Source organism: Natator depressus, chromosome 18, assembly GCF_965152275.1.
Source record: "Natator depressus isolate rNatDep1 chromosome 18, rNatDep2.hap1, whole genome shotgun sequence".
NCBI classification, from domain to species: domain Eukaryota; kingdom Metazoa; phylum Chordata; order Testudines; family Cheloniidae; genus Natator; species Natator depressus.
Window position 1 is genome coordinate 13,068,666 of NC_134251.1, and position 23,562 is coordinate 13,092,227.

General features: G+C 49.3%; 1 protein-coding gene across 3 annotated transcripts in view; it reads right to left on the reverse strand.

Annotated features, from left to right (window-relative positions):
• The window catches only part of PIK3CD (phosphatidylinositol-4,5-bisphosphate 3-kinase catalytic subunit delta), a 54,032-nt gene extending 30,724 nt beyond the window's left edge, over nucleotides 1-23,308 (reverse strand). For all 3 annotated transcript variants that reach the window (XR_012635730.1, XR_012635729.1, XM_074933937.1), the window contains exons 1-6: nucleotides 23,187-23,308; nucleotides 7,581-7,744; nucleotides 5,419-5,647; nucleotides 4,594-4,823; nucleotides 3,555-3,734; nucleotides 2,557-2,706 (exon numbers count right to left, since the gene is read on the reverse strand). Coding sequence is in view for 1 of the 3 variants with exons in the window: in XM_074933937.1 (XP_074790038.1) it covers nucleotides 2,557-2,706; nucleotides 3,555-3,734; nucleotides 4,594-4,823; nucleotides 5,419-5,647; nucleotides 7,581-7,721 (930 nt within the window). In the remaining 2 variants the exon portion in view is untranslated. The remainder of the gene's footprint in view (nucleotides 1-2,556; nucleotides 2,707-3,554; nucleotides 3,735-4,593; nucleotides 4,824-5,418; nucleotides 5,648-7,580; nucleotides 7,745-23,186) is intronic.
• Nucleotides 23,309-23,562: the final 254 nt, after the last annotated feature.

A 23,562-nucleotide genomic window follows, 5' to 3' on the forward strand; every position in this document is an offset into this window, starting at 1 on the left:
TGAGTGTAGCGTGATGGCGGTACAAGCTGCCATATGTCCAAGGAGAGACAGACAACAGCAGATGTGCTTGTGATGCAGGGCTGCAATTACAGTCATCAGCATTGTGAAGTGGTCCACCGGAAGGAAGGTTCATAGCACGATGGAGTAGAAACTGTGCCCCAGTAAAGTGAATCATCTGTGTAGGTACGAGCACTGACTTCTCCTCGGTGATACAAATACCTAGAGACGTTAGGAGAGTGCAAAGGGCGAGGATGGCAGAGGTGAGTTCTTGTCAGGATAGCACAACAAGGAGCCAGTCGTCCAGGTAGGGGGACACCAAGTAGCAGCATATTTGTGCTGTTATGACGGCGAAGACAGCTCGCGACCCCCATCGAAACACCTTGTGACCCCTTGAGGGGTCATGACACTGCTTGAGAACCCCTGGTCTGATGGCAGTTTGTCCTAGAACTCTGCTAGCCCCGTATAATTATTAAAATCAAATTTGGCTGGCAGAGTCTGATAGTTTACTCTTCAGAACTGCAGCATCTCCAGGGAATACATTTTCCTCCCCAAGAGGTCCATGCATTTTGCCGCCCGATCTGGAGGGGTTGATTTCTGTTGGTGCTGCGGGAGGAAGGCCTCATTAATAGATGGTTTCTGAGGTTGGAGAATGTCCAGGAGCTGGTGCTGCTGATCCTGAATCTCTTCCAGCAGTATTCCCAGGTCCTCTTCCACCAACTGGAGCAGGTCCTGATACTGCCGGTGATCATCTGGCAGAGACAGGGAAGGAGGAATGAGCAAGGAGGAAGTGGCCATGGGGACCGGAGGAGCCGGCAGTACTAGCTCAACATCCACCTCTTCCTCTGTGTTCAATGGTGCTGACGGAGGAGCCTGGGTGGAGTGATAGGATGTTTGGAAAGGCGGATAGACCTAGCAGTCGGTGTTCCAGGGTGCCCAGTGCAGCCAAGGCAAAGGGCGCTGTGGGGTGTGGTGTGCCCCACAGGTACTAGTACCAGACTCTCGCTGCTGGATCATACACTGGTGGATAAGGCAGTCGGGGACGCGAATCCAAGCTGTGGTGTGACATGGGGGAGAACGAAGGCTCCGACACCAAAAATTCCTCTGACTCCGAGGATGGTTCCAGCAGCGGGGGGACCAGCGAAACAGGTGGGCTGCAGTGTGGCACCACTGGAGGGTCATTCCAGGAGCAGCAGGAGTGGTTTGTCCACTGGATCAGGGACCCCCCCAGGCGAGGGGGGGCTGGAGAGGATCGAAGAGGGAGGGGAGGATAGCACCAATTCCACGGTGGAGAGGAGGGGCTCCGAGCAGCTGGGAGTCCTACAAGTGCCCGTGGAAATGCTCGAGGGGCCAGGTAGCGTCTCCGGCTTGTCCAAGTGCCACAGAGGTGGTGGTGGGACAGGTGGTTCAGGAGCTGGTGAGCACTCTGCACAGCACTAGGGTGGCCATCTGTACTGCCAGACCCCGTTTGCGCTGAGCTTTTCCCTGCCCCTGGGGAAGGTTGGGCGTCGGTGTGGTCTTCTCCACGCAAAACGTCTCATCCAACCAGGCGCGGCTCAGGGAGGAAATGCTGCGTTTAGTAGCAGGCCGCTGTGGGGACCGACTTTTGTGCCCATGAGAGGGCTTCTTGCTCTCATGGCTGGGCCTGCCCTTCCCCGGTGGTATTGCTGGATCCGGGGCATGGGAAATAATGGAAGGGGCGCACACCGCCGGTGAAGGTCGCTGTGTCAGCGGTTCCGATGGTCCCGGATCCAAATGAGCAAGTGGCCTCATTGCTTCCTCCATGGAGGCACTTACGGAGGTGGAGCTCCCAAGCTTCCCAGCTCCAGTGCAGGAAGGACATGCAGAGGGAACAAGGAGCCGCAACCTGAGCCTCACCGCACTGATAAAGACCCCTCCAGTGCTTGCTGCTCACAGAGAATGAACGCAGGCAGAAGAGAGAGTTTTTAAACCCCAGAACGTGGGCCTGGTGCCCACGTGACGGGAGGGGGCCGGGAGTCCCCAAACGGGAATGACTAGCACTAACCAACCCACTACTAACTCTGCAGCCACAGTACACAGCTGTAGGCAAACGGACAGAAATCACTCTCTTAGCAAAAACTAAGAGCGCGAAGGACCAGGGCCGACGCAGGCCACGTGGCCGTAAGAGAGAACTTGAGAGGCTTCGACCCACACGAACTATTATACCCTCAGCTGCAAGCATGAGGGGATGCATGACACACATGTGGGTCAACAGACACTGCCAGGAAAACCTTTTGGACTCAGGCACATGCGCAACCATGTTTGGAGGACATATAGGGACCATCGTTTGAAGAAGTAGAGGGTCTCTGTGCAGGTCCTTTAGGTAACTGAGGGAGGGGCCTCCCCAATTACCCCCTTTTGGCCTTGTTATGATCCCTGCATTAAGGAGCCAGGGTGTCACTCTGCCTGCTGGGCACTCACTTCCAGGTGGCACTAGCATCTCAATTTGATTGTGGAAAAGACAGAGAAGGAGCAAATGGGTGTGTCAGAGTGGTGGGGGCAGGGAGAGAAGGGTGTCCAGTGCGCTCGCATGGTTACCTTTTTCTTGGGGAGCGGCGGAGGCTTGGCAACCATCTTCGGGGTGTGGGCAGTGCAGTTGGTCTGCTCGTCTCGCATAGCAATGATGGAAGAGAAGTGTACCATCGTCAGGTGGGGCATCAGGCCATGGTGCAGGCAGCTGCGGATGTACTGGTGGGAGGAGGGGCAGAGAGAGAACAGAGTAATCATGGCAGAACAGACGGCCTAGAAGCCACGAGGATGTGGAGAGGGCAGCGATGGGGGTGAACCAGGGCTGGGTCAGAGAGGAGAGGAAGGGCAGCATGTGGAAGTGACCCAGCAGCCACCAAAACTAGGTTCTGCTGCCAATTCCTTTCTAAACCTACATCTTTCCCAGGAGGCGTCTCTGGCACGAAGAACCCTGAAGACTAAAGTGCAGTTGCAAGAGTGAGTGGGTCCAGGTGCCCAAACCCATCCCCCATATATGCACCGGGCTGTCTGGGTTTATGGTACGATGCCGGGAAGGATTCATTGCTCCGGACAGCACAGAGCCCACTTTTGTCACAGCACAGGAGGGGGGATGCCGTTTGGGGGGCAGTGTTGCTTCCCAGTAGTGGGAGGCGCTGTTCAACCCTGACATTCAGCAGCTACACCCTGGCTGGGGAGAGGAGATGGACGGAGTCACCCCTCAGAAACTGCCCCCCCCCCACCAAGCTCACACCCAGTGATGGGTTTGGCTCATTAGCACTCAATGCCAAATGGACTCACAATCAAGTCACACTTTCTCCACCCATCTCCCATGAGTGAGCCCAGCCTTATGATCTTCGTGGTGCCTGCTCATAGACTCCCCGCAGAGGGCCATCCATTGGGGCAGCATCCAGGTCACTGTTGTTAACCGGACAATGGACTGGGTCCCTTTAGGGTGTATTTCCAGCTCGACATAAGGGACATGGACGACAATAGCATGGACCTCCCAGAGAGAAAAAAGTGCCTGTATGCTTGGGAAAGAGCTCACCAGTAGGTGGAGGAAAGAGACTCACCTGGAACTGGTACAGGGGGTAGTTCCCGTAGAGATATTCACATTTCCCTTTCACCTGCAGAGTATAATCCTCAGGGCTCTCCACTGTCTGGTGGCGGAAGACGGTAGCTTGCTTCTTGATGGCATAGCTCGTTAACGTGACAGGGAATTCCTTGGGGGAGATCTGGAAGGTGAAGCTCTCCTGCAATCCCAACAAAGCAGCATGTACAGTCAAATACCAGCTGAGAAGGGGATGAAGTTAGCATCGGGAGTCGCAGAGAGAGTCCCGCAGCCCTGGATGCCAGAGGGGATAGCTAGATTCCCCAAAATCCCCTAGGGATGAAAAGAAGGCTACAGAGGCAGTGTGATTATCCACATTACAAACAGAGGTCAGAGTGGAGAGGGACATGTCCAGTGGTGCAAGCACAGGACTGGGAGCCAGGAACTTCCTGAGTCCCATTTGAAGTTCTGCCGTCTACTCCCTCTGCAGCCTTCAGCACGTCATTTAAAACTTCCTGCCTCCACTTCCTCAGTCTGCACAAAAGAGGGACAATACCTGCTAATCAGGGGTGGCTGCCAGGATGAATGCTTGGCAAGTGCTATGTTTTATGGATGGTTCCATTCAGATTGAGCGGGTGCCTCCTTAGAAATTTTGTTTAATGCCTGGGCCCAATATGCCAGGACTGGGGTTATCAGAGGGCAGCAGGAAGGAATGAGAAGTTATCAGGTGCTCCGTGGCAGAGACAGCCTAATGCCTGGAAGCAGCAGGCTGGCATCATGAGACCACTCGACTCTTATTTCAAAAGAAAAGGGGATTTGTTTCAGCAGCGCAGAATTTTGAGAGAGGGTGAGGGCAAAGCCCATTTGGGAAGGGGAGCGTTTCCATCAATCAGTTGTTTGGTGGGGAGGTGGCCGGTTTACACACAGTCCTTCCAAACATCTCAATCTCAAAGAGTCAAGATAACTCCCAAACAGATGGAACCATGGGTGGTTGATCCCACAGCTGGATGCAGAACTGAGCGTGCAAACCCTTTACACATAACAGGAAGCTCAGGTTTTACCCCGCCAGACTCAAACTTGACGTTGACAAAGATGTTCTTGTTGGGGACGCGAAGGGCGCCAGTCCTGGGGCCTTTGGCCAAGGGCTCCAGTTGCAAGGGAAAGTTGTACTCCATCCAGGCCATCCAGGTCAGCTGCTGCCGCTTCGCCGCCTTCTCCTCACACAACTGTCGCATTTTTGCACGGAAGTCGTTCACCTCCGGGTCGCGCACCGAGTCAAACTCATGCAAACCTGAGCAGGGTGTTAAAATCAATAGATAGATAAATAAATAAAAGGAGAAGATCCACATAGCAGTAGGGTCACTTGTCCTTGATAATCAGCTGCCTCTGCTGGGCGGGGAGATCGCAGCATCCCATAACATATGGTAGAAAAAGCCAAGTCTACAGCATTAGACTACACAATTACATCAGTCCCTTCTAGGGACTCTTGCTGGGACAGGCTGGGACTAGACCAGAGGAGAGATCACCCCTTTTCCTCAGTCAGTCCACAGGGACTCCTGCTAGGACTGGCACAGCCGAGAGCTCCCCTAAGTCAGCATGCATGCATGCATGCATCTGAAGAAGTGGGGTTTTTTACCCACGAAAGCTTATGCCCAAATAAATCTGCTAGTCTTTAAGGTGCTACCGGACTCAGTCTGTATCCACAAAAACAACATGAACACGGCTACCCCCGATGCCTAACTCAGTCAGTGCATCTGTGCTACTTCCTACACAGCAACCCTGGCTGAGAGAGGTTGAGCCTGAAGTAATTGAGCTCCCCCTGCAGCCAGCACTCGTGCTCTACCCTGATTAAAGCAGCTCCTGCTGGCACTAAGTTGGGGACTCACCTTTCCCAATGAGCAGGCTGATCTGGGAGTTAATCAGCTTCTTGACACGGTCACCTTCACGAGCCACCAGCCGAAGGACAGGCAGGAAGGGCTGGATGTCGCAGAGGCGCCGCTGCTCATCCTCCAGCTCCTGCTGCTCGGCCGTCTGGTTGATACACGTGAAGACGTACGCATCGGGGTCATTGAGCATGTGATACAACGGCTCATACTGTGCGTGACGCCAGACCACCTGGGACAAACCGACAGCAGGATGTAACCACCGATGTGCCAGCTGACCCATCACATCCCCTCCCTACTGCCCCACTCTCTATCCACAATCCCCCAAGGCCATTACACACAGTCACAAACAACAGCAGGGCAGCTATTGACTGGGGTCTTGCAGGGCCTTAATGAAAGCCCCTGGAGAAGAGTAATAGTTATTTGTATGACACCTGAGAAATGCCATCCCTTGGAAATTCACAACTGCACACGCCCGCTTGCACCCATGGGGAGAGGCGCAATGCACTACAATGGGAGGCAGTGCTAACCCTTTTCACTACATCCCCTGGTCTCTACGCATAGACCACATGAGTAGCTGTAACTATTACTGACCTGATTATTTCTCAATGACTGATCTCACAGAATCAACTGCGAGGACCCAATTTTCAGCCAGACTTTAACCTGGCTTCCCTTTTTGTGCTTGCAATGAGCTGCAATAAATCTCTCTAGGTATCTACAGTATCTGAGCACCTCACAATGCTTATTCTTGGGTTTTTAGCCTTGCAACACCCCTGTCTGGTAGGGAGGCATTACCCCCATTATACAGATGGGGAGCTGAGGCACAAGTCACACATCTATGACAGACCCAGGAATTGAAGCCAGGTCTCCTGTACCCCAGTCCAGTCCAGTGCCTTCCCCACTAGACCATCCTTCCACCCCAGTGGATGCCATTTAGACAGTTAACTAATTACCTGATTGTGACCACATAGCTGGTGACTTAACAACTAAAGCACATCTATTGTGCCCACAGTTTTCTGGCCTGAAAACTGCCGGCACAGAAAGAACTTCTAATGATCTGGCACTGACTGTCTGTCTCTTGTGCTGTGTGAGTCATCTAAGCCAGGCTGCTATTGCAACGAGAACCTTTTCCACGCTGATTTTTGCCTTGTGAATTGAAAAGGTAATTTCATTTCCTCTACTATTCTGTTCAGCACTTTATGCCTCAAAGGAAACACCAAAAACTTTTCTTTTTAACCAAAGTTCCCAATCACCACGAGACAGCTTCTGCTGTGCAAAAAAATTAGGCTACGTCTACACTGCAATAAAAGACCCATGGCACGGTCGCAGCCGGCCTGAATCAGCTGCCGTGGGCTTGCAGGGCTAAAAATGGCAGTGTAGACGTTTGGGCTTGGGCTGGACCCTGAAACCTTGCAAGAGGGGTGGGCCTCAGAGCCCAGGCTCCTGCTGGAATCAGAACGTCTAACACTGCTAGTTTTAGCCCTGCACGCCAAGCCGCATGAGGCCCAAGTCAATTGACCTGGGATCTGAGACTTGGTGCCATGGATTTTTTATTGCTGTGGACACATACCCTAAAAGGGCAGTCACAGCAGAGAACAACTGCAGAACATGTGACTTAATCCAGAATTTGTATTCGGCTTGCCAGGGAGGATTTCTCTCGCTGGCCCACAGAAGACCATTGAGACTGAAAGGCTCAGGGTGAGGAGCGAGTGCTCCGGTGAGCACGTGAGTGGCAACGGAATATGGGAATCTTTCACCCCTCAGTTGCTGATTCAAATCTGGCCCATCAGTAGTTACTCAAAAACCTATTACCATCTGAGGGCTGATGTGAACTGAGTCAAGTTCCCAGTGGACTGATGCCCATCACAGCTGGCCCTGTAACTGCCCCATATGTTGGCAGCCTCAGCAGCAACACCAAGGATTGACAAGGACTGTGGAGAGAGCGTCCCAGAGGAGGGTCCCTCCGGGTCAGGAATAAGGCATTCTATTAGCACAGCGTGGGAGAAGCCTGCATTGCTGCCAGTGTGTGGCTAAATGGGGTTGTGAATCCAACACCTTTCCCAGGCACTGAGCTCACTTAAGAAAAATGCCCTGCACGCTTGTAAAATCGATCCCAAAGGTGACTCTTTAGCCATAGGGGTGAGGCTTGTGGTAAAGGCTGGTACCTGTTTGATGGTGCCCAAGCTGGCATTGCAGGATACAGAGAGGTTCAGGTATATGCCTGTAGGCAGCAGGAAGTCCACCTGGATAGTTTGGTTTTCCTCCTTGGACCAAAATTCCACAGGGCAATAGATGCCCGGGGGCATCCTGCTCACTTCTTAGCTACAATCTGCAACAAAGGGAGAGAAAGGACAATTATTTGTATTGCAGTAATTCCTAGAGGCCCCAACAAGACCAGGGCTAAGAACTGCACAGACACACTGGGACACGGTCCCTGCTCTGACAAAACCAGGTTATCATCCCCATTTCATGGATGGGGAAACTGAATTCAATCCGATCTCCAGAGTCCAAATCCTGTGCCTTAAATCAAGGACACCCTTGTTTGGGTCCACCCAGACGCTGCCATGCGTACACTTCAAAGCAGTTTCTACGTAGTCACTGGAGAATATGAAATACTTAGTGTTACAGCTGGGCGAATTTTTTTTTAGCGAATGGTAAATGCGCCAAAAAATGAAATTGGGCACCGAAACGGTTTGCAACTTGGGGTCACATACCGTGAATAGTTTTGGTCAAAAAAAAACAACACACAAAACAAAAAACAACCCACCACCACCTGATATTTTTTTTTCCCCCAGAAATGTCATTTCTTCTAGTGGACATTCTCTTTTGTTAGTTAAACTGTGTGTGTGTGTTTCGGTGAGGGCAGAAAAGGTTTATTTTGAACTGAAATGGAATTTTTTGTTTTTTACATTTTATTTTTTGGCTTGGCCCTGAACTGACCACCCCACCCCCTCCACGCACACTCCCAAGCCCAATGATTTGATCAGCTCTAGCATTCGTATTAGCCTTCCCATCCACCCCCCACCCCCACCCCCGCTTCACAAAGGAGATTCCAGAATTCTCTTCCCCACAGTACAGGTGGGGAGACTGAGGCACCAAGAAGTGAAGGGGCTTCCCCACACACTCAGTCCATGACAGAACAGTGAACAGACCCCAGGAGTCCCAACTCCCAGCCTGACATCCTACTCCCTGGACCTCATTGTCTCAACCCCATTTCTATCTTCCAGAGCCAAGTTCCAGGTGTACTAGGAAGAGCTGGTGCGGGTCCAGATTATAATTTTTTAAGATTAAAAATTATTATTTTGTTTTTAAAAGAATAGGGGGAATAAATGCACAGAGTGGGATGGCCAGGAGTGGGGGTGGGGGGGCACAGGATGGGGGCTGATTCTGGCTTTATCCCTTCTTCCTTGCGGGAATGTGTATTTTGCTCCCCACACTATGAATAGCAGGAGAGTCTGTCCCCAAACCCAAAGAGTTGTTTTCAAACTTCAGATGGCAAACACTCCAAGGACAGCAGAGGGCATTAGTCATTACCCAGAAGCCACAGACTATCCCAATCCCCTCACTTTAGGGTTGCCAACCCTCCACGATTGTCCTGGAGTCTCCCAGAATTAAAAATTAATCTTTAATTAAAGATTATGTTATGGGATGAAACCTCCAGGAATACATCCAACCAAAACTGGCAACCCTACTGCACTTGGTTTCTTCTTTGGGGATATGTAATGCTGATCAGGAGAATTCAACAGTTTCCACCCATTTATCCAGCAGCAAACATCCACAAGAGAACGTAGCTTGGATTAATTTACTCTGTTGATTATGGTCAGAAAAGCATTGTTCCCATCTGTTGATCTGTGCAGAGTGAGTTTGGAGGTGTTGGGTATAGTTCCTGATGGGCAGGTGCCCACATCACATCGGGGTGGTTCCAGTTAGCCCTTTAGGATACGTCTACATACCAGCTGGCAGCATACTTCCCAGCACTGTTCAAGCTAATATGCTAAAACAGTGTGGCTGCAACAGCACGGGCAATGGCTCAGGCTAGCTACCCGAGTACCTACCCACAGGGCCAGACAGGCTCATACTGGCAGTCTCAGCAGAGAAACCAAGGCCTGAATAAGCCACAGGGCTGAAGTCCCTTCTTGCTTGCAGAGGGGACCCCCTTCGCGTCGGGGTGAGGCACAAAGACTGTGCAGCATGAGGAAAGCTCACCCTATTGCTTCTCACGCTGTGGATAATCAAGGCTTTGGCTTCTATCAATCTGACCCCTTTCCCTAGCACTTAAACCCAGTCTTGCCCACACTAGGAGCAACACTATGGGGTTTCATTTATTCTCCCTCCATGAAACTTGTGTTGAATTTGCTGTTTACAACTTAAAACCCAGGCTCTGCAGCTGCCAGAAAGGGGTCGCGTTTGGGGCAGCGAGTTCTCTCCCCCTTTAATCTGAGGGGGAAACCTGGGCTGCAGGCTGCTGAGGCCAGGCAGGATCCCCAAAGTACCTCGGGAGCTGCTTGTAAGCCAGTCTTATGCATAAGCATGACAACAGAAGCCCAGAATCTTATCTGCCAGTGCCTGGGAGCACAACACTTCCCCATCAGCAGTGAGGTAAGGATTCCCAGAAACACGAGCCATGTTTTATCTGTCCCGCTTCCTTAAAGCACGTTGTATCACACTGGGACCGGATGCAGAGACCACAAGCCACCCATGTGTCTTAGAGAGGGAGGGAAGGAGCAGTGTTTGTGAGTTCAAGTCAGGCACAGCAACAGAAATGATCCTGCTCTCCTGTCCACTCACTACCAGTGAGAGTAGCAAATTTCCAGGACTCCCACCCACAACCTCCACTTCCCCACTAAACCAACACGGTTCCAGTACTCTCCAGGAGGGCGGCGGGGGGTTGACTCTCCAGCACAGCTAAACTGGATTTTACATCCCATGTGGCATCCTGGAGGTGTGGCTCAGTGATCCAGACAGCAGGTGTGAAATACTGTACCCAGACTCCCTAGCAGCACAGCAGGGCTAACTCAGTCCTTTCCTCGGGAGGAAGATAAATTGAAGATCATGCAATGAGCCCTGCAGGGATTCCTCAGTCCAGGCCTTGAGTGACTCTGCCTGGACTGTAACACCACCATAGCACCCGGAGACGGTGTGTTAGGAGAAAATTCATGCATCACTCGCATCCTGTCCCGTCCCCCCAGCATGCCACAGAAGGGTGATCCTCAGGCTAGGCCCTGGCTTGTGCCATGCTCACCTGTGGACACGAAGGACAACAGCGACAGCATTTCTCTCCCCATGGAGCCGCGCTGTGGCATGCAGCTTACTCAGAGTGTAGCAGCAACACTTGCGTCACCGCTTTGAGCTACCGATAGTATATGACTCTTTACCCAGGCTGCCTATAAACGGCGGGGTGGAGAATTGAAGATGCTGATTTTGGCTTTCAAAGCTCTGGTAGGCCCTGGCTCTGTTCCAGACATTACCTGGTGGGTATGCGGGCTCGCCCAGCACCCTGCCACCAGAGATCCCATCTTATGCTCCTCCTGTAGCACAAGTGATAGGGCTCTGAGCTGAAGGTCCAGGGTTCAAGGCCTGCAAATCTTTGAAAACCACTAGGGACAGGTGTTAGCTTCTTGGCAGGCGCTCAGGTACTACAGTGATACAAGAACCAGAATTATGCCAGAAGGGACCCAGGCTTTAGCTGTGGTGTTCACAGTTCGCTCACCCTTGAGGTTCTGGTCTCTCTCTTCCCCAAACTTTTAAATAAAAGCCCACTCCCAGGTGATGTTTTAAACATGACCAATGTCCCTGCCTTAGTCATTCTTCCTCCCAACCCTGTAGCCACTCGCTCCCTCAACCTGTATTCATTTACAATGTTACAGGGTTCGTTTATTATTGTTGGATGACATTTGGCCAGGTTCTGAACACCGCCCCCCAGCACCCTGAACACACTGACCATGACATTTTGGTAAAAGCCAGGAGTTGGGACGGGTGCCCTTGGGCCAGAATCCACCGCTCCACCCCCTTGTGCAGTGTCCACCCTGCCAGCTTGTCGCTTCTCCCCACTCCAGGAGGGGCTACACGACTGTCGCAGAGTCTGATCTTTCATCCCAGGGCACTCCAGGGACCATGCACTGGAGGTACATGTAAAAATATTAGCAAGACCAGCCCACCAGGAAACCTTCTTTCACTTTCCTCATCTCCTACGCCCAGCCCTATGTCATCAGTGTCGCCCGCTGAACAACACCTGAGAGCCAAACCTGCCGCACATGTGATAAGGGCTGCAGGATGAGGCTATCTATGGCATTTACTTGGCTCCTATAATTTCATCTTTGGACCTCACAGTCATTAACGCATTTATCCTCACAGCAGCTGGCAAGGGTGGACTGTTCTATTATCCCCATGTCACAGAGAAGGAGCAGAGCCATATAAAAGAGACTAAATAACTCCCTCACGGTCAGACAGAAAGTCGGTGGCAGAGCAGGGAATTGAACTCATGTCTCAGGCCCCAGGCTCACACCCTAACGACTTAAACACCCTTCCTCCCTGGGTGTGTATTTTAATTCTTTGTTATGTAGGGCCCTGACCATAGCCCTCTGCTGGGATATACACAGTTTTGTCACCACACCCATTTGCTCAAGTGGCAGAAAGAGATGCTGTCATGGATGAGTGCTATAGAAAAGCCAAAAGAGAGAAACGGGCACAAAAAAAGCACAGAACTCCCCAGAACCCTACAGAAATAATAGTCTGTGTATAGGCCACACACACACAGCACAGCAACAAAAATATACCACGAGCACCTCCCATTAGAACACAGCCCTAAGGAGGGGCCTCACCCTCCAATGCTTCCTCATTCACCCTGGGAAAGAACCTCTTTCCTGGCCCATCTGTGCACAAAAGTCTCTTACCCTGGGGGCAGCATTTTAGCTCCCCCATAGCTCCACATGTCTTTGCTTAATAAGAGCATCAGTGAGATGTCCTTTGAGGTAAGGTGACTATATTTCCCAAAGGGAAAATGGGACAGCACGTGGGGCTAGCCCTGGCCCTCCCTCCCTCCCTGCACAGGGCTGGCCCGAGCTGCTCACCTGAGGCTTCCCTGCCTCCCGTGCAAGGCTGACCCAACCCACTCGCCCCAGCCCCATGCAGGGCTGGCGTCGCTGCTCACCGGAGTCCGGACTGTCCCCCCTGCAAGGCTGGGGCTGGTGTCGCTACTCGTTTCAGCCCTGCCTCCCGCCCGCGCAGGGCTAGCATCACTGCTCGCCCCCATGCACGTTCCTCCGACCCCACTTTCATTTGTCCTGTTTGCTCATGCCAACTGATCAAGTTGGCAAAAGCAAACAGGACAAATGCCCACTTCTGCCAAAAAAAAAAAAAAAAAAAAAGTCGGGACAGCCAGGACAGGGCTTAAAAAGGGACTGTCCTGGCCAAAACAGGATGTATGGTCACCTTACTCCAGGGCTCTGCTTTGGCTGACTGGGCTTTTCAAGTCCTGCAGTAGCTGCCTCTTGGAAGGGGCTGTGTACGGTCTGCAGCCCCCTTTACGGGTGCTGCAGGCACGACTGGGTGCATAGCAATAAGACGAAGGGAAATGTATTTTGCTCAGAATGTATTCTCTGACCTCCTGAAATGGGCAGGGCCCCAGCAGACTGAGGGGCAGAGTTGCCCCGTCTTTACCCCTTACCCTTCTGTAAGGAACAAATCTGTCTGATGGGGACCATAATGAGGCTAGCAGGAGGATGCGTGGGAGAACCCATGCAGGGCAGGAGACAACCAGGTCATTGCTGGATTCTTGAAAGTGACCTGCATATCTGAGGAAGGTTTGGGCCATGAACACATCCTCTGCGCGGAGCCTTCCATCACCCCTAGCAGTCTTTAAGACAGACAAGCTCCTATGTGACAGAGATGACAAAGCTTGGACCTCCCAGCAGGCACGGAAGAGGAGGCATGATGCCTCAGTTCCCTAACCTCTCCTAGAAGATCAGGCCTGCAAAAGACAACTGATTTTACGAGGCGATTAAGAAAAGCCCATTGCCTCCGCGCATTGACGGCTCCTGGAGGTTTCATCACAGTGTGCTGACCATGGGAACGGCCACACTGTGGAATAATTTTTTTAGAAATGTAAACCAACTGTGGGAGACTGGGCTGGTAATGAGATACTGAGCTCTCTCCCCATGGCCCCCGTTGCCGGTTCAGAGTTAGCCCAGCAGCGACCAAGAGATGGTAACAACTAACGGTCGTTGCATAAGTTCCTTTGTAAAATGAATGGTGTGGGTTCGGCCTAGTTCCTAGGGGACATGTCACCAAAGCTATCACTACTGGCACTAACTGGCTCCCTTATGGCAGCCTCATGGCCCGCTGTTCCACACGTAGGGGCCTTGTCTTCACTAGGGGTAATCTTGCTTCCAGTTAGCTAACACGACATGAAATCCTAGGGAAGACACGGCAATCGTAGTTTAAAACACAAGCTGGAAATGGAGGTTAAACCTTAAACTCCCCCATAGCCTTCATCTCACCCTGCTAACCCACGTGAAAGCTGCAAACTGCCCTGCCTTCACTAGGCTTCTACCTCGTGTTAGTTACCATGAGATAAGAACGTCCCCTTCTTCTTAGTGCATTTGCACTGCAAGAGCATGTCAGGGCAGGGTTGAAGTACATTGGTGAGACAATGTGGAAAATACCCGCACTGCAGGGTAGTCCCTAAACTGGTATATCGGGGTAGCATTTGCAAAACTACATTATTTGTTGCCATGCTAAACACATTGGTATGACATAAGTATGGGGCTTCAGTCATGTACTCTGAGTGCAAAACATGCCCCGGGGACAGTGTCATCACATACAAAGCTCTTCTTTATGCAGTACATTACATAAAGAGACACTTAAAGTTATCCAGTCATTATTAAGCAAGCCAGCCCCTTGAAAAACAAAAAAACCCATCTCCTCCTACAAAGCTTATCAACCACAGCTCCAGCGTGTTTACAATATGCAACCACTCAGGGGGTGAGAGAAAAAAAAAAAAAAGAGATCACAAACGGCACAGCATTACACAAGCCTCCACCATGCTGCACCAGGCAGATGCGAATGCTCCGACGCCTACAAATTGACAGCAGCAACATTGCTAATCCCACGATTGCAAAAATACCTTACCAGTTTGTAAAAAGTGCCTGGTGCAGAGCTCACAGGTGATGCATGTAGAGTAGGGGACAGCAAGAAGGGACTTTCATGTTAGGCAGTGACGGGGGTGGGGAATACGAAAAAGGGAATTTATACCCAGACACACACACACACACCCTTCCCCCACCCCCCAACTTTGATGAAAATAGACCAAAGTTCCTATTTTGGCTCCATTCTTGTAATAAGTTCTGCACAGACAGAAATCACGGTGGACTCACCCACAACAAGCTCACTGCAAGAGGACGGCCTTTGTGGCTACATTTGTCCGTTAAAGTCATCTAGGACCAATTAACCTGGAAAATGTATTTATTTATTTAAAGTGAATTTCACGCTGGTGAAAGGTGCCAGAACAGCTTCCCTGGGGACTGAATTCATCTCTCTGTGGCAATGCAAGCTTCCCCTGCGTCATCCCAGCAAATGCATCTACCCATACCTACAGGGCTCCATCTCGGCACAATAAACCCTTCAATTCTAGGCCTCTTTATTGAATTGTGCCAGCAAGACAGGAAGGACTCTCTGTTCCGCTACCAAGAGTACTGACACCACCAACTCATTTCACATAGGCCACTACTGAACAGCCATCAGATGGTGACTTACTGGTTGCTGTCAGCCTTGGGCAGATATAAGCCAGTAGCTTACTGTAGAAGTTGCTGCTTCACTTCCCCCTTATGAAGCCCCTGAGGAACCCAGCCCACATCATTGTGGGAGTCACCAAAGCCTTGCTCCTGGGCTACCAAGGGCATTCTCTTTGGGGAACAGTAAGAACATTTATGCTCATCAAGTTTTGCTTATACCTTACAATTCCTATTAAGTTATTTATGAAAGGCCCAGACCCTACAGTCCAGCTCAGCTGTGCCTAAAGACATGTTTGTGCGCCCCCAATCCCTGGGACAACCAGTAGCTTGTTTGACCCTCCACATAAATAAGAGCTGCCACAGGGCTGCTCTAACTTCTGTTACCATCCATCCTATTTTACTCCCTCTTAAGGTCTTTGGTTCCCTCTCCAGTATGGTGCGGCCAGATCTGGCCTATAAACTAAACACACAAGGTTATCTAACCAAAGTTAGTTTCTTATCCACACAGGTAAAACTCTCATCATCTAATGTTTTTATTACTGCAACTTCTCTCTGGCCCTGACAAATGCCATCTTGCCCTGCTCATATCCATTCAGAATGCTGCCACAAAGATCTTTTTCCTAGGCCATCACTTGGACCATATCACTCTCTTTGAATCCCACCACCAGCTCCCCCTCCTCCATTGCATCAAATACAAGCTGCTTGTCTTCCCTTTTAAGATCCTTCACAGTCAATCCCCACCCTACATAACATCTCTCGTTTGCTATCAAGCTGTCGATGCTCCCCTCCAATCCGCCCACAATGCCAGCTGCCACTGCCCACTTGTTACATTTTCAAACAAGCACCTTTGTGCTTTCCCCTCTGTTGCCCCATATGCTTGGGAGGTGCTCTCAGCACAGATCTGCAACGCTACCTAATTATCCACCTTCAAATCCCTCCTTAACCCTCTCCTTTGCCATGATACCTACAGAAAAAAATTGACAACAGCGACACTGACCGTTGGCGTGCAGAGACTATTGCCTATCATGGTGATGAATACTGTCTCATTGTTCACTTATGCACCCCCAGCTATCTGTATCTATTTGTTGTCTCATCTTATACTTCAATTGTACACTGCTTGGGGTAGGGACTTTTTGTTGTGTTCATATAGTGACCAATGGGGTCCTGGTCCGTGACTAGGTACTATGGCAATACAAATTAATAAATAATTATTAATAATAATATGAAATAAATGTTAATTTCCTCAAATCCTCATTTGTATTATCTACTCTATTTCAGACTATTTGGCCAACCATATTCTGAACTCTACTTCTATCTCAAATAAAATCAAGGAAAGGATTTCCACATCTTCTCATGTCTAAACCAGCCTATATTTTATACATCAATCATTTATATTCTGCCAGTTAATTCACTGCATTCCTTTGCTAATAGCCTTTTTCATCCTTCTGCTGTTTATATATAATCCTATCTGCTATAATGTTTCTACAGTGCCTTTGAGTTAAAGATCTAAGCACTTGACAATTAATCCCCTTTACTCACCTACTTCATAGGTCCTTGATTATCATACACATTGTAAGGAGAAAGAAAAGGAGGACTTGTGGCACCTTAGAGACTAACCAATTTATCTGAGCATGAGCTTTCGTGAGCTACAGCTCATTGTAAGGAGAGTGGTCACTTTAGATAAGCTATTACCAGCAGGAGAGTGGGTTTGTGTGTGTGGGTGGGTGGGGGGTTTGAGAAAACCTGGATTTGTGCGGGAAATGGCCCAACTTGATTATCATACACTTTGTAAGGAGAGTGATCACTTTAGATAAGCTATTACCAGCAGGAAAGTGGGGTGGGAGGAGGTATTGTTTCATGGTCTCTGTGTATATAAAAAGATCTTCTACACTTTCCACAGTATGCATCCGAGGAAGCGAGCTGTAGCTCACGAAAGCTTATGCTCAAATAAATTGGTTAGTCTCTAAGGTGCCACAAGTACTCCTTTTCTTTTTGCGAATACAGACTAACACGGCTGTTACTCTGAAACACAAAACTATTAAACTGAAGCAGAGGGGTCCAATTCAACTTGTCCAAGACAGCAGAACAAGAACTAAATCAGGAGTCAAGACCCACCAGTACTTTGTTCTGAACACTAGACAATGATTCCCTTCCTTGATAGCAGAAGAGCTGATGTTATCCATTGCTTGTTCGGTATCTCTTAGTGTCAAAATATCAATGAGGAACATCAGTGTAGTGACCATGGAGTCTCATTAGACACCCCACATGACGTGGATTTAATACTGCATTGCCTGACGTCTCAGTCCTGCAGATCAAACCCTTCGTTGAAGTCGAGGGAAATTTTATCTACACAAGGACCACAAGGTCAGCCCCAAAGCATTCACTTCTACCCTTTGGTTTAATCCTGCTCTCTCATATGCAGGAACTCTTGTCCCCAGAGACTTTACACTGCTCACACAAACACATACAGCCATTAGAGGCTCACAGGGGAAAATAATGGGAAGCAGAGCTCTGCTAATATAATCTGGACTGGAACTAACCTTGTTTGTGCGTATGGCTAATGGGGAAGGGGCTGTCAGCAAGGGGAGACAGAAAAGAAGTCCTTATGCATAACAGGCTGCTGTACTATAGGTCTTCCTGCTCCAGAATAAATAGGAAGAAGAATATCAAACTGATCCACCCTCACTTACACTAATAGACAAGCATGGGTGAAATACCAGACTCCTGAATCTAACCACAAGCATATGCAGGGGGAAAATGGGGGATGGGGCGGTGGAGATCAGGTAAAAATCATTTAGAAAAATACCAAAGCCAAACATCATGCACCATCCTGGAAGTGACACACAATCAATGGGTTTGAGAGAGGGGGTAGAGGGAAAAGCTTGGAGAAGTTAAAGAGAACAGCAGAAGAATAGTGAGGAAAATTAGCTGTCTAGAGCAGGGGTTCTCACCGCAAATTTTTTGGTGGCCACTATTACAATTTTCCCTAAAATAATTAATTTAGGAAAAACAAATAAATATGCACATATACCTGTCCAAATCAGTTATTTACGTAGGGTTTTTATTTGCACACTCAATAATAATGTACAGTTGTGTCTATTCTTTACTGGACTTAAACAGAATAGAAACACAGAAAAGGTGTTTTGCATGTTCTTGTCTTTTTTGTTGTTGTTGGGTTTTTTTGCTTTTTTGGTTGTGGTTTTTGGAGGGTTTTTTAGACTTACTAGCTAGAAAGTCTGCTCCTGTGAAGTGATATTTGTATATTTTTTAATATCACTTTTCACAGCAGCAGACTGGTTATCTAGCTCTGAGGCAGTGATGAGTGATATTTACAAACATACAAATACCACTTTTCACATCAGACTTACTCAGCCCTGGCAAGCCAGGCGACATATTAAGCCCTGGATGGGGAGGTGGGTGGGGAGACAGCGGGGGCCAAGGGTGATGGGATGGATCGGTGAGGGGCTGGGGGCAGCAGCAGGGGCCAAGGGTGATGAGGGGGGTGATGAGCCCAGGGGCCAGGGAAAAGGAGCCTGCCACTGCACAGCCAAAACCCAGAGCCCAAAGCCCCAAGGTTAGAGCCCGTGGCCGGAGCCTGCCGCCTGCCACCTGCCACCCACCACCCCAGGCCTGAAGCCGGAAGCCCACTGCCCCTGGGAAGGTGGGGAACTCACACCAGCTATCTGCTCCTCTTGGACTTGTGGCTCCAAAGGGGGGTAGGGCCCAACCCCTCCTTGCAGCCCAAGGGAAGGAACCATTGCTTTGCCCCCACCCCCAATCACTGCCCAGGAGGTTGTGGCCACAAGAAAAGCCCCTGGTGGCCGCATGTGGCCATGGTGGCTGCATTTGAGAAACACTGGTCTAGAGGGACCAAAGAGCCTTTCCTGGGTATAAAGATTTTGGGTGTCACAACGCAATAGATGCGTTCATAGTGAAGCGATTGAGTTCTCAATGTTACTTGAGGAAGCATGTCTAGGGGAAAACAGCATAGTCCAGCAGTTAACGCAGGGGCTTGGGCAATCAGGACTCCTAGATTCCATTCCCCACTCTGACTCTGTGTGAGACCATGGGCAAATTATCTAACTCCTCTGCTTATCAGTTTCCCCAGAAGTTAAACAGAAATACCACAATCTATCTTACAGGGATGCTGCAAGTCTTAAATATTTGTAAAGCGCTTTGGGATCCTTTGATGAAAGGCACGACAGAAGTGGAAGGTATTATTATTCCTGCTCAACTGAGCTCAATTTGGAGTTTGGTGGAGCTGGTGATGAATTAAAGCATCTAATTAGAGGGAAGACGTTTCTGAAATAACTGTTTCAATCCCTGTATGGGCCATTGATAAAGCCAGAAACCCAATACATCTCACTGGTGGAAAAGAAAGAAGCCTCCACATATTTCTAACTATACCAGACAGGAACCAACTTTCTCTGTTTTTGGCTCCCTCCCTCAAAACACACACACACACACACACACACACCTCAGTTTTTAAAAGACCTTCTTCCTCATACCCCATCAAACCACATAATTCAAACTCCACAGCTAAGAACACAATAGGCAGCGTCTGCTGCCATTAACTGGGTTTTTGGCAGCACACCCCAGTATCCAATGAGGTAAGGCTGGCTACGGTTGGCCAGCCACAAAAATAAGTGGGTGACTCCTGATAGCTGCAGGCAATCTGCTGGGTGGGTGATGAATTCTAAAGCTCAGGAACAAGGAAGAACAAGCTTAAGTCTTAACAGGTCAAGTGCCTTCCACCTAGTGGTGCAGAACAGGAATCTCAGAGCAGTGGGAGATTTAAGAGTGAGCCTCATTCAGCCCTCCTTGGCCAAAAGGAAAGTCACTGCAACATGGTGTTCTCTGAGGTGTTCTCTGAGAAAGGGGTACAAAATGGGGGGGAGCGAAGAATGTGAAAGGAAATTCTTAGGGCTCTGAAAGCAACAAAGCAATCCAGGTGTTAGAGGAAAATATTTCCCAAGCACCAAACTATAGCTCATCAGACTCTTTTAAACTTGATAAAGAAACAGCTTGCCTGGAGAATAAGACGATCTCCTGGTGGCCCCAAAATTAACAAGGCTTCATGGCATACAGCACATACTTATACTGGATCCTCCATATGCCACAGCAACATTGAGAGTTCACCACCTGGCAAGCTACAAAGCATTGGAACCTAATGGACAATGAGGCCTTATAATCTCTCAAAAATGGAGAGATTAAATTGAGTTTTGTCTATACTAAAGAAAGATCTGTAAAACAGCTGAAGTGTCACATGGCAACATGTAGAGCTACAAGAGTGATTAGGAAGCGTGGAGGGACTGAGATGTGAAAAGGTTAAAAGGAGTAAATATGCTAAGCAACAACTAAGGGAGGGAGCAATCTACAAATTCATGAAGGATGAAAAAAAACAGGGAAAGAAAGGGATTTAGCATGTCAACAAAAAGCTATAACAAGGAATAATGAAAAAAAGCTGATAATAATTAGGCTGAATATCAGGAAAAACTGCCCGATGCCAAGGTCACATTTATTGGCTCGTAGAATAGCCTCCCAAAGCAAGCAGTAGAAGCCCCATTGCTTGAGAAGCTAAGATTGACGCTAGCTGCCCATGATATGCCAAATTTTCAAACGCCTCCAGTAACATTCCCCAAAAGATACTAAACCCCCTTAAATTTCTTATGCTATATCTCATGCCAGGATAGAATTTTTGGGGGGAAGTTTAGAAGAGAGTTTTATTTCCTATAATGGAAATGTCTCCCCAGACTAGAAAACCAGGATTTCTTAATCACCTTGTAACCTGATCACATTTGCGATAGTCAAAAAAATGGCTTACAATAGTCAAAATGCACTAGCATCTAAAGTCCCAACCAAGATTGAGGCCCTGTTATACTAGGGACTATATAAAACAAAAAAGATGCTGCCCCCAAAAAGCTTGCGAACTAATTACACAGCAAGATTAAGGCTGGGTGGGTTATGTAAATCAAGCAGGGATAATAATGAGGATTTTACAGCAATGGGAAACTGTCTGCATCCCTTAACTGTTTACTTCCAGACTTCTTAATGTTTGGGATTTCTTCTGAAGTTGTGGAATTTTTGTAAAGAAGATTTCTGTTGCTAGAAAACTCTTTAATCTAACAGACAAAGTCACATCAAGATCCAATGGCTGGAAGTTGAAGCTTGACAAATTCAAACTGGAAATAAGGCCCAAATTGTTATTGAGGAGGAACCATTGGAACAACTTACCAAGCAATGTGGTGGATTCTTCATCACCTGAAGTCTTTAAATCAAGACAGGATATCTTTCTCTAGTCTAACCACAAGTTATTGTGCTTCATGCATGAATTACCAAGTGAAATTCTATGAGCGGACTAGATAATTACAATGTACCCTTTCTGGATTTAAAAATCTTTGAAATTTTGGGAGGGTGATGACTGGATGCCATTGAAACACACTTTAGTTTTAATTTGGGAATTTAAAATTAGATTGGATAAAACATTAGTAAGTGCATAACAGGGATCAATCCTGAATACGTGGGGGGAGGGGGATCAAGGAGGGAATGGGTATGAAAGGACCTAGTGGACCTTCCTCTCTAGATAGCACCAGTTTATGAACAGAAAAGAGCTATAAATGGTCTAGAAGAGGGAGCAGAAAGAAACCAGATGACATAAGAAATGGATCCAAAAACTCAACATTGGGAAGTGAAACATGTCTGGTCCTACCAGCCCTTCCTCTTCAATGATGCCTGCCTTCCTTCCCTCCCACACCCCTACAAAAAATATAATCTTATAATGGTCTGCTCTCCAAAACGCTTTGTTATAAAAAGCATTTTTCCTTTTTTCTGTTTTGTTTCTGAAGAGTATGATAAGCAAATTGTAATGTAGATTGTTTAGCAAATGTTCTTGGGCATTAAAACAGTTTAACTTACCTAAAGGGGATGTCTCTTTTAGGGGCAAATACTTCCAATTATTTCAACAAGTATTACAGTAAAAACCACTAACCATTCAATCCAAACAAGACCAGTCTGAACCAATTGTTGCAGTCAAAGCTGTCACACACAAAAGGACACGCTGCTTCAAGCTTGTTTTTCCTCTTGCAACAAAAACCCCTCACAATCGCTTATGATGCTTTGGAAACAAACTCACCTCATTTCTTAATATCACATACTAATATCAGCACACAAAAATGACTGAGTTCACGCTACTGAGACGATAAAGCACTCAAAGGAAGGAGGAGGATCTTATTGGAGAATATGTCATATCCTAGAAACAGAGCACTGTGTTGATATATTGGATGTGACAAATCATAATGCACATGCTGGGTTATAAAAATCACACAAGGCAAAAATATTAAACGGCTACTCCTAGGAGAGGGAAGGAAGCGTATTTTAAAATCAGAGTCTGACTTTAACCCCATGTCTTCTTGTTGTGCGTATAGCAAAGGCATCTTAACAACGAACACTTGGTAGGCTTGCATGTTCTCTAGGCAGGGCGACTGAATTCTTGATGGGAGTAATACCATGTAGTGGCCCAGAAAAATCTCAAGCAGCAGGAGTCCGCACGTAAGGAAAATGAAATATTCATTTCAGTCCAAAGAACAAGAACATCTGGCATTAAGCAGCCAAAGAGCAGCCGGAGTACATGGGTGCCCAGCTTCCCAAGACCGCTTTGCCTGAGAGGATGGGACCAGCCCACAGGAGCGGAAGGCGGCCCAGCGCTCTGGATTATGACTAAAGGAGGAAGCAGGGAAAGGGACAGCGGGCCCGGCAGCTTTGCCCGCAAGGATGGAGAGAAGGGCAAAGCCGCAGGAACGCCGGCAGGGCCCGCCACCGCCCTAGGGAGCCTGGGGCGGGCAGGCCAGCGAGGGGCAAGGCCGGGGTGCTGCAGAGAGGAGTCCGGGTCGTTTACCGCGGCTCCTTTAACGGGGTGCATGGAAGGGGGCGCAGTGGGGAGCGCTCCCCCCTCCCGCAGGGGTCTGGCTGCGCCCCCCCGGCCATAGGGGGCCCCTTTTCCCCCAGAGCATTGGGGGGGGGCTTCCCCCCCTCCCCACTGACCTGACTCGGCCGGCTCCGTGCCCATTCCTGGCCGGGCTCCTGCTCTCCCCGCCCGGCATGAAGCCGCTCGCCCGCCCGCCGGTGTAGCGGCGCGGCTGCAGCCGCCGTCCCCGCCCGGGGAGGGGGAGCTGGGCCCCCGCGCGCGGCTCCGCCTCTTCCCAGGGATAGGGCAGGGCAGGGAGCGGCGGCAAAGCGCCCAGCTCGGCAGCAGGGGCGTCAGGGGCCGTCTGCAAAAGGCCCGGCCCCAGGGGGCAAGGACTCCCCGGCAAAGCCCCCACCTGGCAGCTGGGGGCCCAGCTCCTGCAGCACGAAGTCAAGGGGTTACACTGAGCCGGGGTGAGAGCCTGGGCAAACCCAGTGACATCCCCGCCCCAGG